Below are 13,709 nucleotides of genomic sequence, written 5' to 3' on the forward strand. Positions count from 1 at the left end.
CTAAATCACCTCCCACAGAAACCAGGGCAGCAGCTCTGCAGAGCTCATGGGCAAGATGGCTATGGCTCACTAACACTTGAAGGTGGGCAAAGCCAAGATGTCACCTATCTCCAAAGGAACTCGTCAAGACCAACCAAGAGTTTGGCTTTTTACAATTAAGTTAGAGATTCCTTTTCTGAACTCTGGCCTGAACTCTGGGCCTGGGCGCTGTCCCTCAGCTCTTCAGCTCAAGGCTAGCACTCTATCACTTGAGCCACAGAGCCACTTCTGGCTTTTTTCTTTTTGCTTATGTGGTGCTGAGGAATCGAACCCTGGGCCTCATGCATGCAAGGCAAGCGCTCTATCGCTGAGCCACCTTCCCAGCCCCTAGAGATCCCTTTTCTAAGACACGTCTGTGTAAGACATCTAGGCATAATGCCCTTGGCAGTCCAGAGAATCAAACACCATGGAACACACAGCAAAATCTGCACTGGGCTTTGCTAGAAGGTTATGTAAGTTCACTTCAAGGAGATGAGGGAGCCTCCCAGAGTAGGCTGTTAGGAGTCTGGGAAGCTGCTCAAACTGCCACTTTCAGCACAGAAGACCCAGTTTAATGAAGGTTTGGGAGAGAAGGAAATCAAGATAAGCTTTTATTCTTCAGGAAAAAAAAACTCAATAGGAAGTAATCTTTTTCAAAGATGTACAAAGTCAAATACAATTACGGTAGGGAAAGTATGACTAATCAGAAGAGAACTCTATTAACATGGAAAGAAGAAATTCCTTATTAAATTAGAGAATAAGTGAGTATAATATATTTAGTTAGCGAGTTTGTACAAGTCTAATCGTGTAGCTATTATGTGCCCTTGGAATATTGTATGTCATTTGGCAAAAACAGAAAACATTAAAGGAAAAGTGAGATGAACACGTCTCAGCCAGCAGGCAATGCTTGAGAAGAATGGAAGAAGTTAAGGAGACCCCATGTTTTAAGATGAAGAATGGACCAGTCAAGGACACTGCTGTAGTCTGACCACCTTGGAAGGGAGAGCAGCCCAGACTGGATCCAACAGGAGTCCTGAATGCTTGCCCCAGTCACAGGATCCTGATCCACAGCAATGACCCCACACTGAGAAACCAGTCTGCCAATCGTACACCCTAGTCAAAAACAAAGCAACCCAGGGTCTTGTAATCACTGCAGTTGCTAACTGGGGGAGAAGGCACACTACTTACACACCACGCCACACTACTTACATATTTGCTCATCAAATCCTTGGGGTAGCATTCATTACAAGTAAGTTTCATAGATGTGGTATAACAACATGGAGGCGCAGTTCAGGTGGCCCCAAAGTCAGTTGGCAAGGGTGTAGATCTGAGTTCAAGTACAAGTAGCCTGAACCTGAAGCTCAGGCTCTTTTCATGCTACTAGCAACAAGATAAACAATGCACTCCACAAAAGATCCTACTTCTAGGTCTGGAAGCAGTGTCCATGGGAGATAAGGGGTAAAATCTGAGTGCACTTACTAAATCAATGGAAGCAGGACTTACTGGCACCAACACAAGTAAGTGTCATGAGCTCAGGATTCTGAGTAATCCAGTCTGTGCACCTGGGTCAGATGGAGCCTGAAGGACAGACAATGAGCTCATGTGGGACAGGACTTGGGTGATAATAAAAGGAGAATAGGGCCTAGGAGTGCTAAGAGCACCTTGGCTGTGGCTGCCTGCCACTCCTGCTGCAGGAAGGTGATGAGCAGCTAAGAGACAAAATGTAAAATGCAGGTGTCACAGTGGCCTCATGATCCTGGCTCATCTTCCCAAGAATCAAACTGGCCTAGCTTGGTGTGTCTCTACATCAAACCAAAATGCAGTCAAACCTTGGGGGTGGATGGCACATATCCTGGATTCAGACCCTTCTCTCCACTCTCAGGAAAGTCATATGTACCAGAGAGTTTGGAAATTTAATCATCTTGGACTTGGCCCATGCTTCGTACTTGCATCAAGGCAGGACAAGCTTTGAAGCGAAGCTTGCGCACACTGTATTTGCTAAGAAACACAAAATCCTCATCTCAATGGAAATATACTTTTTTTTTAACACTACACATCAGACTCCATCTATCCAAACCTGGTACTAGCCTGTGAGAGGTCCCAGTGGAAGTCAGCTGCCCAAGTTGAGGAGTAAAACTCAGGGGCGGTGGGCGGGGGGGGGGGGGGGAGCGCGCATGAAATCCAGTAATTCCTACATCGCAGAAGCATTAGCTTTGACCTCCAAGATCACATGACCTCTTGGCACTTGCCTATGCTCAGAAAGACATGGCTAGGATTGGGATGGGGCGTTGTGTTGTTCCTGGGCACAGGGAGGTTTCAAGTGGGCTATGCAAGCATCTTTTCAGATGATTTTTGTGTCAAGAACTAATGTTTCTGAGTTAAGCCTCTATGTGAGATATATTTTTAGTAGCCTCTTTTAAATGGCACTTTTCAGAATAATCGGCTTCAAGACGGTAGACGGTTAAAACACGAGTGTCCAAGTGCAGAATGAAAACGGTGTCTTAGAATTTGGAATGCGGTATTCAGAGTGCTGTGGGACTGCAGAGAACTTGGCACTTGATCGTCAGATATCCAGCAAGTGCCACGCAGCTGAAAAATACAATTCTTATTAAGCTCCTCTACTTAAATAGTGCCAGCCCCAAAATGAGATCAGTCCCTCTAAAGACTTCAAAATACCGAGAAAGTCCAAAGAGCATTTTATTTGAAGTGTGCCTTATTATAAAACTTCACAGTGGATTTTCCCTGTCTCCCGCATCCCCAGCTTGAGCCCGGCAGTGGAAAGAAGGCATCCCGTGAAAGGCACGGGCTGCTCACCGCGGGGATTAGCACGTCCCTGCCATCCAGCAGGGCAGGAGGGCATTTTCCTGCACAATCGAACGTCCTGGTGAGTGGAGTGTTGCCATGGACACACAGGTAAGTGACATACTCCAGACTCTAAGAAGAGGGACGGGAAGACACAGTCCCCGCGGCAGGGAAGCTCGCAGTCCCCAGGCAAGCACGGAAAGTGATGAGGCAGAGTGACACACAGATGAAGACTAGCCCACTGCGTGGCAAGGGGCAGGCGAGAGTCCACGAGGGGCTGGGTGGAAGCTGGTTCTGCTGTACCCTACTTCACTAGAACCTCGCGCTGAACACTAGATGGAAAACTGCTTCCATCCTGAAGGTAGATACCACCGGGTTCTTAAAAGGCCCCACCAGAGCACTGTGCTGGGGGCTTGACAAACACTGAATTGTGCTAGAATCACAGCAGGGGAGAGTGTGGGGATAAGGTCAGGGAGCCTGTGTTTGCATTCAGCACTCTTAAGCCTCAGGTGAAGCACAAGTCTTTCTGTACCTCAACTTGCTCCACAGAGAAATGAATCTAATAGGTCCATCATGCAGGACTGTCTAGAGGATGAAGGAGTCACATGCACACCAGACCAAGCCTTCAGCAAAGGGCTGCCAAAGGGTGATGTCCTGAGCACACAGATAGGGGAGGGGACAAGGCAGGGGGTCACCCCAGCAACACCTCAGACCTCAAATCATGCCAAACAGGCTGTCATTCCTGCTTAAGGTGAAGTGACCAAAAATAGGACTTGGGACAGAGAAACAGACCCCACTAAAGAGACAAAAAGAGAAGCCCACCTTGTATCACATATAGTGTAGACACATCTGTACCCAAGGGGAACAGACCTGAGGTTCACCACTTGCCTTGCTGTTGGCTTTCAACGTCATTGCTTTCAGTGCACTGTGAGAGTAACTCACCTCCACCTGCTGCCCTGTGAGTTCTGTTTCCCCGCCTCTATTTATTATTCAAACCAGGTGCTGCTCTCCCAGAGAATAATCAAATCGTGCACAAAGATTTTAAAAAAAAAAAAACAACTCTGCATTCATTCACATCTTATACCAGAGGGAGAAACATAATGAGAAGAGAGCCCTAAAAATACCTGTATTAGAAAAGAAAGAAAAGGGAAAAAATTCAACCCTTAATCCCAAATTCCTTCTCCTTTATAAAATAAGTAACCTAGCTTACAGTATGTAAGCTATTGAGAGAAATCTGTGTGTCTGCTCCCGTCTTACTCCTTTTTTAAATTCCTTTTTGATAAATATTGTTTTATATGATCAGAGGCTTGGCGACATTGCATCTTTGTGTTCCTCCCCTAGGAGTATCCTCCTCTGTCCTATCTGTCCTGTCTTTTTTCTTAATTATCATTTGGTCTATGCAGTCATCCTCTACTCTATAAAAATGAAGTCACCACAAGCAATCACTTATTGAGCCTCTAATACATATACAGAGTTTAGCAAAGACGAACAGAGCTGAAGGCGGCATGGCCCTCACCATGTGCCCAGCCCCAAGAGCCTAGATTCAACGGCACCTCCCACAGGCAGATGCCATATTTATTCCCTCTAGACAGGGAGGGGGCTGAGGTTTCTGGAGAGAGTACACAGTCCTGGCCCCCTCAGTCACTGAAACACTCTCGACAGGCTGGAAGTTCACTTCCGTTTCCTTTGTCTGAAAGTCAGGCCAACTGGAAATGAAGGCAAAAGAGGCCAATGGAAGATGCCTCTGGCTATGAAGAGGAAGAGAAGGCTCCAGAATTCACACTGAGTTAGAAACAGCCTCCTTCCTTCTAACCTTGGCTGTCAGGCCCTGAGATGCCTGGGACCTGAGGCAAAAGTGACAAGGTCAAGAGAGTCCCCTGAGGGCCACCACCCCAAAACTCTAACAGCCTAAAGGTCCTTAATGAGTGTGTTCCCTGTCCTACCCTTCTGCACATCACAACCTGCCAGAAAGAATGCAGGACAAGTGCACCTGCCTAGCAGCAGACATCATGGCCCTGGAGGGCATCGGGGCTGAAGCTGAAGGGGCACAGCACAGGGAGACGGTGCGCTCACGTCATGACCCCAAGGGAAACCCGATGCCACCACAGAGATCCATCCTAGGAGCCAACCCACCTTCATGCTGCATCTATCACGTGAATCACCAGGATTCAAAGGAAGCAGAAAGAAGCAGGGAACTGGTCTGGTAGAATGAGATGGCTGCCAGTGATGACATGATGGAACTTACATCGAGATAGGGAAAGAGAGAGATGTAAAGGAATGTGCTATGTGGAAAGTCTGGCCTTAGGATCAGGAAGGCTTCCTGAGGAAGGGATGAGGAGATTCGGGGTTGGGCTTGGGGTTGGGGCCCTCAGTGGCATTCCATGAGGAAAAAAAAAAAAAAGAAAGAAGCAGGTAGTGCGGCAGCTTTCTCAGTCATCATTCCTTTGGAAAGATCACCCCAAGACCGGCAGCACTTCCTGCCTCTGGATAGGAAAACTAAGGGGCGTTGGGGAGGAGGAGATTTATGATTTATTTTTCACCAACTTCTCACTGAATACCTTTTTTTAACTGCTTGACTCTTCAGCATGAGTGAAATAAGGTTTATCAAGAACCCCTCAAATTTGGTACTTTAAAAAAAAACAGTCTCTGAAGTCAGATCCAGATCCTGTCACTTCTCACTGTGGGATGCTGATTGAGTTGTTTAGTTTCTAAGCCTCAGTTTCCTCTTCTGTACCATGAGGACCACAGTGGTAACTACAGTTAAGGTACATAGGAAGTGCTCGTGCTTGAAGGTACTCTGTCAGCTTGTGGCAGATAGTAGTCACTCATGGAACAGCAGCTATTAGTATCAGCAGTTAGGATGGTATTAGCTGGCTGGCTGCCTTCGTCACAATGAGCAAGAGCAGCCACAGTGAGAGCCAACAGCAACCAGTCAGTCAGCATAAAGGGCACAGGAGGACACCTGCTGGTCCAAGCACCCGAAGCTAGGGAGTGAACTCCTGCTCCACCCCTGCCTGTCACAGCACAGCCCGTGGCGGAGTGGGCTGGCATTCCTTGGGTGGGACAGGGACATGGGAGAGTCTCACGAGGACCCCTCAGCCCCACTGTCCTGTCTCAGCTACACAGCCACAGAAGAAACACTAACCTGTCATGGACCTGGGAAGTGACAATACAAAAAGAGAGACAGCAGACTGTCTGTGACTCCTGATGGCAAACACACCCCAACAACAGTTGGGGTGTCTAAATTAAACCGGAGTCTGGATCCAGATGCAAATGTGAATTTAAGGAACTCTGGGAAAGAGAGGAGCATGCCAAACAGCACTTCAGAGATGCAAATGACCTAGTGTCTTCCATGGGCATGCAAGAGATAAAAATGAGAAGGACACGGGAGAACCCTATGAACAGAAAGAATCCACAGACACAAAAAGCAGAATGGCGGGTGCCCAGGGCTGGGGAGGGAGAGAAAGGGACTAAAGATGGCAGGGGGACAGAGACTCGGTTCAAGAAGGAAAGGTATACTAACACTACTGCCCTGCACCCTCAAAATGGTTAAGATGACACATTTTATCCTCTGTGTATCTATTATCATTTTTTTAAATATAGAAGAAAAAATAACCAAAGAGACATCAACCAATTACAATATGTGAGCCGCACATGGATCGTGAGCGCAACACTGAGCAGCCTGGGCATTTGAACAGTGGTATTTGCTGACATAAAGGAAGTGGTGATAGGGCTAATTACGGTAGAGAATTTACATTTCCACATTTTCACACATCCGTGGCAAGGGGACTATGGATTAAATAATGCCCAGTGTCCAGTTAAGTATCGTGGAGGGCAGAGGGCAGGAGTACTGGCCAGCACTGGCCAGCTGGGCGGTGGCTATGCCTGCCTACGTGGGGCACTGGGTCTTTCACATAGTGAACTAGATTTAAAATGAAGCGCAAGAGGCCTGGTGTGAGCATGCCGACAGCATGTTTATAATGGCAGATACTGGAAAGAACTTAAACACAGATGGACACAACATGGTGTGGCATTTCATCAAATGGAGAAGGGCAGAGTCGGAAAAGGAATGAGCTGGGTCAGAGGTTCACAACCAAGGGAGTTCTGCCTTCGGGGGACAAGTGCTAAAGTCTGCCTCCATCTGTGGTTGTCACCTGGGGGGGGGGGGTGATTACTGGCCTCCAGGGAGGGAAACCAGGGATCTCACAGCACTGAGGGCAGACCGCTCCCCTCTCCTCTCCCCCCCCCACTGAAGAATTAAATGACGCTAAATGTCAACAGTGCTGTGGTTAAAATTCTAATCCCAGAACCACAAGAATAATTTCAAACAAACCAAGTGGCCAGCCAGTATGTGTGTCCATAGAAGAGCACGCAGTGAGGAGCCCAAGTGGAACACGGAGCGAGGCTGTGCTCATGGAGATGAAGCTGTGTGACGTGGAGGAACACGGAGGGAGGGGCTAGGCCAGTTCTGGAGCAGGTGACTGCAAGGGAACTTGCCCCACCCCATGTCCTTTATCCTTGGGCCACAGCAAGCAAAACGCAAGAGAGCTCAACGTGGGCCAGGGCTGGGTGAATTACATGGATGTGCAATCTTTCACTTCCTCCGCTTTTCTACCCTCTTGATGCCCCATGAACAAACTGACAGAGGGGGCTGGCAGTCGGCAGGGCCCAGCCCTGTGGGCAGGGAGCACTCACCGGTCCCCGGAGGTCGATGAGCTCTTGTCTCATCTGGGACACGAGGGCTTCCTTGGCCACCAGGGCCCTGTGCAGACGCTCATTGAACTCGATCAGCTCCCCGTGCATCTCCGCCACCTGGAACAGACAACCACCGAGCTGTCAGGCTCAGAGGCAGGGTGTCCACCCCTGCTCTCCCGCCCTCTCCTTCCTGCCAGGTTTCAGCAAGGCATGGATTGGAGATGGTGGCAGGCTCACCTGCAAGTATGAGAGCCTGCACCGGTGTTCATTTTGGAGCTCAGTTCACAGTTTGGAGCCCACAGTTCAGTCAGACTACAACAGGCTCAGACCACTTCTGGACCACTGGCTCTGGTTCTTAACTAACGCATACTTTGAGCAAACAAAGGCTGTTGTGCCAACCTGAACAGTGGTTGCCAAGAATGCCCCTGTAGTGACGCAATGAGAGAGGCCGCAGCCACTCTGTTCATCAGGTCTTTGATTTTGAAAAGCCAAAGACACAACAGAGCCAGAGCCTTGTCTAGGATGGTGTTGATGATGGCGACAAACTACTGGGCCACCGTGACCTGAGGCCCTGGAGCTACGTGAGTCCCTGCTCACTCTGTCAGGATAAATCCTTCTCATGGCCTCCGCTAGCGCTGGGAGGTAGCTACCATTACCCCCACCTTATGGAAAAAGCCACCGTAGCTGTGGAGCGCAAGCTTTCTCTCAAGGTCACAGCCAGCAGAGGACCGACATGCAGTCATTCTGGCCTGCAGTGAGCCACGGATGCTTTCCAAAACTGAGTGCGTCGAGCTGTTGGCCGATCCAGAGTAAATAGAAATGCAAGTGGATATCACGTAGCCTCCGATCAGTGTGTACACTACTCAACTGTGATTTATGTAAACATTTACAGAACATCAGGCACCGTCCAGCTATGCTGTCCCACAACCCCACACGAAGATCCCTGAAAGCACCTTAGGAGAAACTTTCAGGGTGCAAGGTCAAGAAGACATTCATTCCAGCCCTGCCTTCCCACCCACCTGCCACATCCCAGACTCACCCCACATTCACTGCACCATGTGCGGTATGTAATTTTGTCAGGCCGTTTGTAGCAAGCACTTCACAGGAGCTGCGATAGTGTCAGGATAGGAATGGGGTACAGACAGAAGCTTTGGGGGGAAAGGAGGTCACTAGCCTGGGTCTCATCTCACGGGGATCAAGAGGGAGCCCTCCTTTGGGGGGGGGGGTAGACTTTGTTTTTTATAAGTGGAAAAAGGGCACAGAAGGGGCATTTTTTTCTATTGCTTTTGCTTCTCCTTTTGAATGGAGACTCATTTATCAGTGAGAGAAAGAATGGAGTTCATTCTAGAAGCAAGCGTTTCAGAGAGTTCAAACCCCACACCTGAATCAACCAACATGAAGCTTGCTCAGTGCCTGTCTGTCATCTGCACGCTTCCCACGGCCTGCTCGGACAGCTCCCCTCAATCCGAGGGCACTGCTCTGTCCCTGCGGTGCCCCACCTCTTCCAACTGGCGGGGAGCGCGAAGGCAGATGTCAGCAAAGACTAACTAAGGGAGCTAACAAAGGGAGAAGCAGGCACCTGGCCTCTTCTCCAGCTTTTTCACATTATGCAGAACAAAAATTAATATTCCCACTGCCGTATTGTTTCTTATCCCTTTGGTTCAAAAGCTTACGGTGATCTTCTCTTGGCCTTTCTCTCTCTCTCTCTCTCACACACACACACACACACTCACACTCACTCACTAATAATCCGAGTCCTCCACATGGAAATTCCATAAACCCCATGCCAGCTTCCTCGGGGCAGAGGGGATCCATCTACCTCCCAGCAAGCTGGAGGTACACAGCTGCAGGACTCCCCTAAACACCTGCTAATGCACCCTGAGAAATGCTAACCTTCAATACACAGCACCATCATTTCCAGACTGAGCCAGAGTTTGGGGGTTCTGTTTCTGTTTTGTTTTGCAATGAGAGCCAGAGAGCTACAACAGTTTTCCATAAATACATAAAACATTGGCGTATCCCAGCCTCAAGTGCTGTTTATCATGGGCTGTCAAAACCCTGGTTCTCTTTTGCAGGCAGAACAGGGACTTGACCACATCAGACAAAGCTTGCATTTTCACTGGGGAATGGGGGAGAAAAATCTCACTGAACAGAGGAGACAGAAATTGATGAAATAATTAACCATTAAGCTGCAGTGTTCACTGTTACCAAGCTAGCCCCTGAAACTCAGCATTTTTACAATCATCTGCCTCCGCCCTGCCACTGGTATAAACAGCTTTCATCTTACATAAGCCCAGGAGCTTGATAACGATATCCAAACCCCAGCACAACGAGAAACACATCCAGGACTCTGAGGCCTCAGAAGAGGAATATGAGATCACTAATAGTTCCCCCGGGCCACAAGGCCACAGGCTCTGGAATTTTCTATCTCCTCTGACCACCTTATTCTCAACAACCAGCAGGAAGTGCAGGGCCAGGGTCAGAGTGTGTGGAGCCCTCTGCAGCAGACCTTCCTTCACGCAGGTGCAGTGGTCTGCCTGAAGTCACCTCTCACGCTGGCGCCTGGGTCACACCCCCAGTGTCCCAATGCCCGGAGGTACAACCCAAAGGCAAGCTCTCCCCAGCCCATCTCTCCCTCCAGTGTCTCATACACGTCTCACAGCCCCCAGGCCTCTGCTCCATAGCCAGGCTGAGCTCTGGACGGTCGACCTCCAGACAAAGCGTCCAGTCTTGTGGGCACCTGCAGGGGCAAAGCACCTGAAGCTGCAGTGAGGTAGTTAGAAGGGTTAAGGTCAGGCTTTGACGCAAGGCAGGCCCGAGCCAGGTCAGCTATGCACCTGACGCCCCATCATCTTGCCCTCTCCCAGATCTGCCCCAAACCCAAACTCGCACACTCCATCCCTTCTTTGCTTCACGAGCAAGGACGCATGCAACTTGTTTCAGGACAGTCGAGGGTGGGAAGCAGCACTGGGTTGGTGGGTGCTGGAGCTGAGTAGGACTGAGTATTGGGCACACACTGGGTTGACAGTCTGCTCTACCTATCTACACACAAATCTCTGCATTACCCAGGTCTTTCTTGTTCTTGTCCCTGGACTGGTGTAGTGACGGGGGGGGGGGGGGGGGGAGGAACAGGTGACAGAGGAGGGAAGGGAACATGCCAGGGCAAGTTCTGACAATGTACCCATGCCCTGCCCCCTCCATGTGTACCTCAAGTCCCGTCCACTCTTCGGAGCACCCCCTCTCCTCCCAGCCACACTTCCATCTTCTCCACAAGTCACCCTCGGTGGTAACAGCAACAGTTGCTATCTTTTGTGCAAATAAGAAAGCCATGTACCTTATGAATGGTCTCAACCCTGGGGCTTGGGTTCAAAACCATCAATATTGGGGAGGGGGGAGGCTGGGAAGGGATGTGAAGGGTAAACCAAAGGAGGAGGCTGCAATGCTTGGTAAGAAATGTATGCATTATCCTGCCCATGTAATTGTAACCCCTCTGTACAGTATGTTCACAAATAAAATTAAATTAAAAAAAAAAGACCATCAATATTACCCTAAGCACTAGTGCTGCTCCTACTTGACAAGGGGGAAACTGAGGCCTACAGGGGCTAGAACATTTGGCCAAGGTCACACAGATGGATGCAATCATTCCACGGTGCGCATCCAGCACAGGGCTGCATTCTATATGTTCACAGCCCTGGCATGGCGTGACGAGCCCGCCTGGCTTCACAAGTCTGACCTGGATTGCCACCTATGGCCCCCAAAACTGGGCCAACTGTAGGAGGGTGGGTGGAGGAGAAGCGAGTACAGAGCACATAATGGGTTTACCTGGCATCACACAGTGGCTGTAATTATAACCCATTACAAGCACAAAGCACTGTGTTAGGCTAGGCCTCTATAAATGGGTCAAGAATTACTTGAAAAGGCTTTGCTGGCCTCTGCTTAACAAAGCCCTGCGGTTGCAGGCTTGCTCACAAAGGATAACTATTGATTTCCCAGGACCCCAGGCCCATGGCAGCTCAGTGGGGGCCTCCTCTCCTCCCTGGTACCGAAAGCCTTTTCCAGCCTCCAGGAGCCAGGAGCTAAGGAGGAGGAAGAGGAAAAGTAGAAAGAAGAGGAAATGGTAAAGCCATCAGTAAAACAATCACTCCGATCCAGTGCCACGCAGCGTCCTTGACTCCACTCGGCCACACGCCACCCTTGGGCCCATCTGTGGTAGAGTTCCTCCCTCAGGGAAACTCCAACATCTGAAAAGTCTCAGACACCAGCACTTGTGTACTGAGCCTCTACCACCTGTGTCAAGCACCTGATTTAGGGCCACTCTCATGGGATTCACGCTCTTGATCTGCACACTGACAGGGTATGGGACACAGGCTGCTAGAGGCTGGGTCCAGTCTCAGCTAGTAATGAGGGGACCAACCATAGCCTCCCCTCACAAGCCCCGTCCTTGGGGGGCCCGCTATGCTGTGCTGTCCATTCTGCAGTCATTGATCTATCTGTTATTATTCTGGCATCCATTTGAACATCTTCACTCATCCGATGAGCATTGTGGGCTAGGGATGGTGATGGGGGCTCGGTTCCAGAAGCAACCTGACTTGTGGGAATCTAAATCATCAACAGCACCACAGGAAGCCTGAGGTCCCTGGGAGCCTGGAGGAGCGATGCCCGTCCAGCCTGGACAACACAGTGAGGCTCCAGGGTAGGACAAGGACATCAGCATGAGGCAAGTGACCAGGTCTAACCCGGCCACCTCCCAGCCAGCCCCCACCTGCTCCACCCTGCAGAGCAGGCCTTTAAATCAGGTAGGCGCTGACTGCCGAACCCGCCAGTCTGCAGAGCACAGGGGTTCACCACGGGGCAGCTGATTATAATTCTGGAGGATCAGTTGGCAGACCCTGTAGGTTATATAACACTGCGAATCTAACCCTCGCTCCCCAGCTCAGTGGCTTCTCTGAAAAACACTTCACCCTCAAAGTCTTGTGCTTCCAATCACTTTTCAGGGCACTGGAAAAAGCACAGACTTTCACAAAAGATGTAAATTCTGAAATTGTGTGGCTTTGTCATGCCCTAATGTCTTCTAGAAATCAGGGGAGGCTGGTGTACATCTTTAATCATATTCCTTTGGAAGGAATACACAGAGACCTCCTGAATACTTCAACCACAGCTCGATAAATTATGTCCAAGTTTCAAAAGAAAGACAGCAAATGAAAAACATTAAATTTTATGAGCACCAAAACTGTTCTTCTCCCTTGAGAGCCCTCTTCTCATACCAAACAGCACACATAGCCAAGCAGTCGTGATGTCTCACTCCTGCTTGGAAGGAACCCAGGGTGGCCTATTTGTGCAAGTGGGAACTGGTATGTGGACACCCACACACATGGGCTGGGTACACATGGTGCTAGGTAGACACAAGCAGTGTGGGTCAGCGGTGAATGTGGAGCTGGAGGACACCATGTGCTAGTGACTTGCTGGGCCAGTCACCTTGCATCTTTCAACCTCTCTGAGCCTCAGTTTTAGCATCGATGGTTCCCAGAGAAACACTTGTTATAAGGATTAAAGGGGGCTTAACTAGGGACCCATAAACCACAGCACAATTCTGACCCATTCAGCTTTGATTACTGCAAGGAAATGTGTGCATACACCCCATGAAGTTCACAGGTGGCAGCTGGATTTGAATCTGGGCTCATGCTTGCTCCTCCAGCAATATGCAGTTCTTCTGCCCTCTGCTAGCACCAGCCGTGGGGTGAGAGTAGGAAACCAACATGATTTCTTGTAACCCTGCTTTCTAATAGGGGAACAAATGATTCACCATTTGCCATGCATTTAGAATACACAAAGAAGCACTTATGTCACCAGTTTAAATTCAAACCCAGAAAGCATGGTACTCCAATTCTTTTTTTCCTTGAAATTATTAAGTTTAAGGTATTAAAAGTCCTGACAACACAAGGAGCAGCCAGTGAACCATGCCAGAAGGCCCCTGCCAGCCCAAACCTCTTGGTAATGGATATAGGGCAGTGCCAACAGTTTTACATCACCTGCTTCAAGGTATGTTAAAAAATAAAAATAAAGAAGCCAGATGCTGGTGGCTCATACCTGTAATCCTAGCTACTCAGGATGCTGAGTCCTGAGGATCACAGTTCAAAGCCAGCCTGGGCAGGAAAGTCCATGAGATTCTTATTTCCAATTAACCACCAGAAAAC

At 49.4% G+C, this 13,709-nt stretch overlaps 1 protein-coding gene across 2 annotated transcripts in view; it reads right to left on the bottom strand.

The window, feature by feature from the left end:
- The window catches only part of Snx29 (sorting nexin 29), a 222,980-nt gene that overhangs the window by 52,367 nt on the left and 156,904 nt on the right, over positions 1 to 13,709 (bottom strand). For both annotated transcript variants that reach the window (XM_070003461.1, XM_070003463.1), the window contains one exon: positions 7,516 to 7,632. In XM_070003461.1, the coding sequence (XP_069859562.1) occupies positions 7,516 to 7,632 (117 nt within the window). The remainder of the gene's footprint in view (positions 1 to 7,515; positions 7,633 to 13,709) is intronic.

Source organism: Dipodomys merriami, unplaced genomic scaffold (genome assembly GCF_024711535.1).
Source record: "Dipodomys merriami isolate MVZ:Mamm:240054 unplaced genomic scaffold, mDipMer1.0.p SCAF_60, whole genome shotgun sequence".
Lineage (NCBI taxonomy): Eukaryota > Metazoa > Chordata > Mammalia > Rodentia > Heteromyidae > Dipodomys > Dipodomys merriami.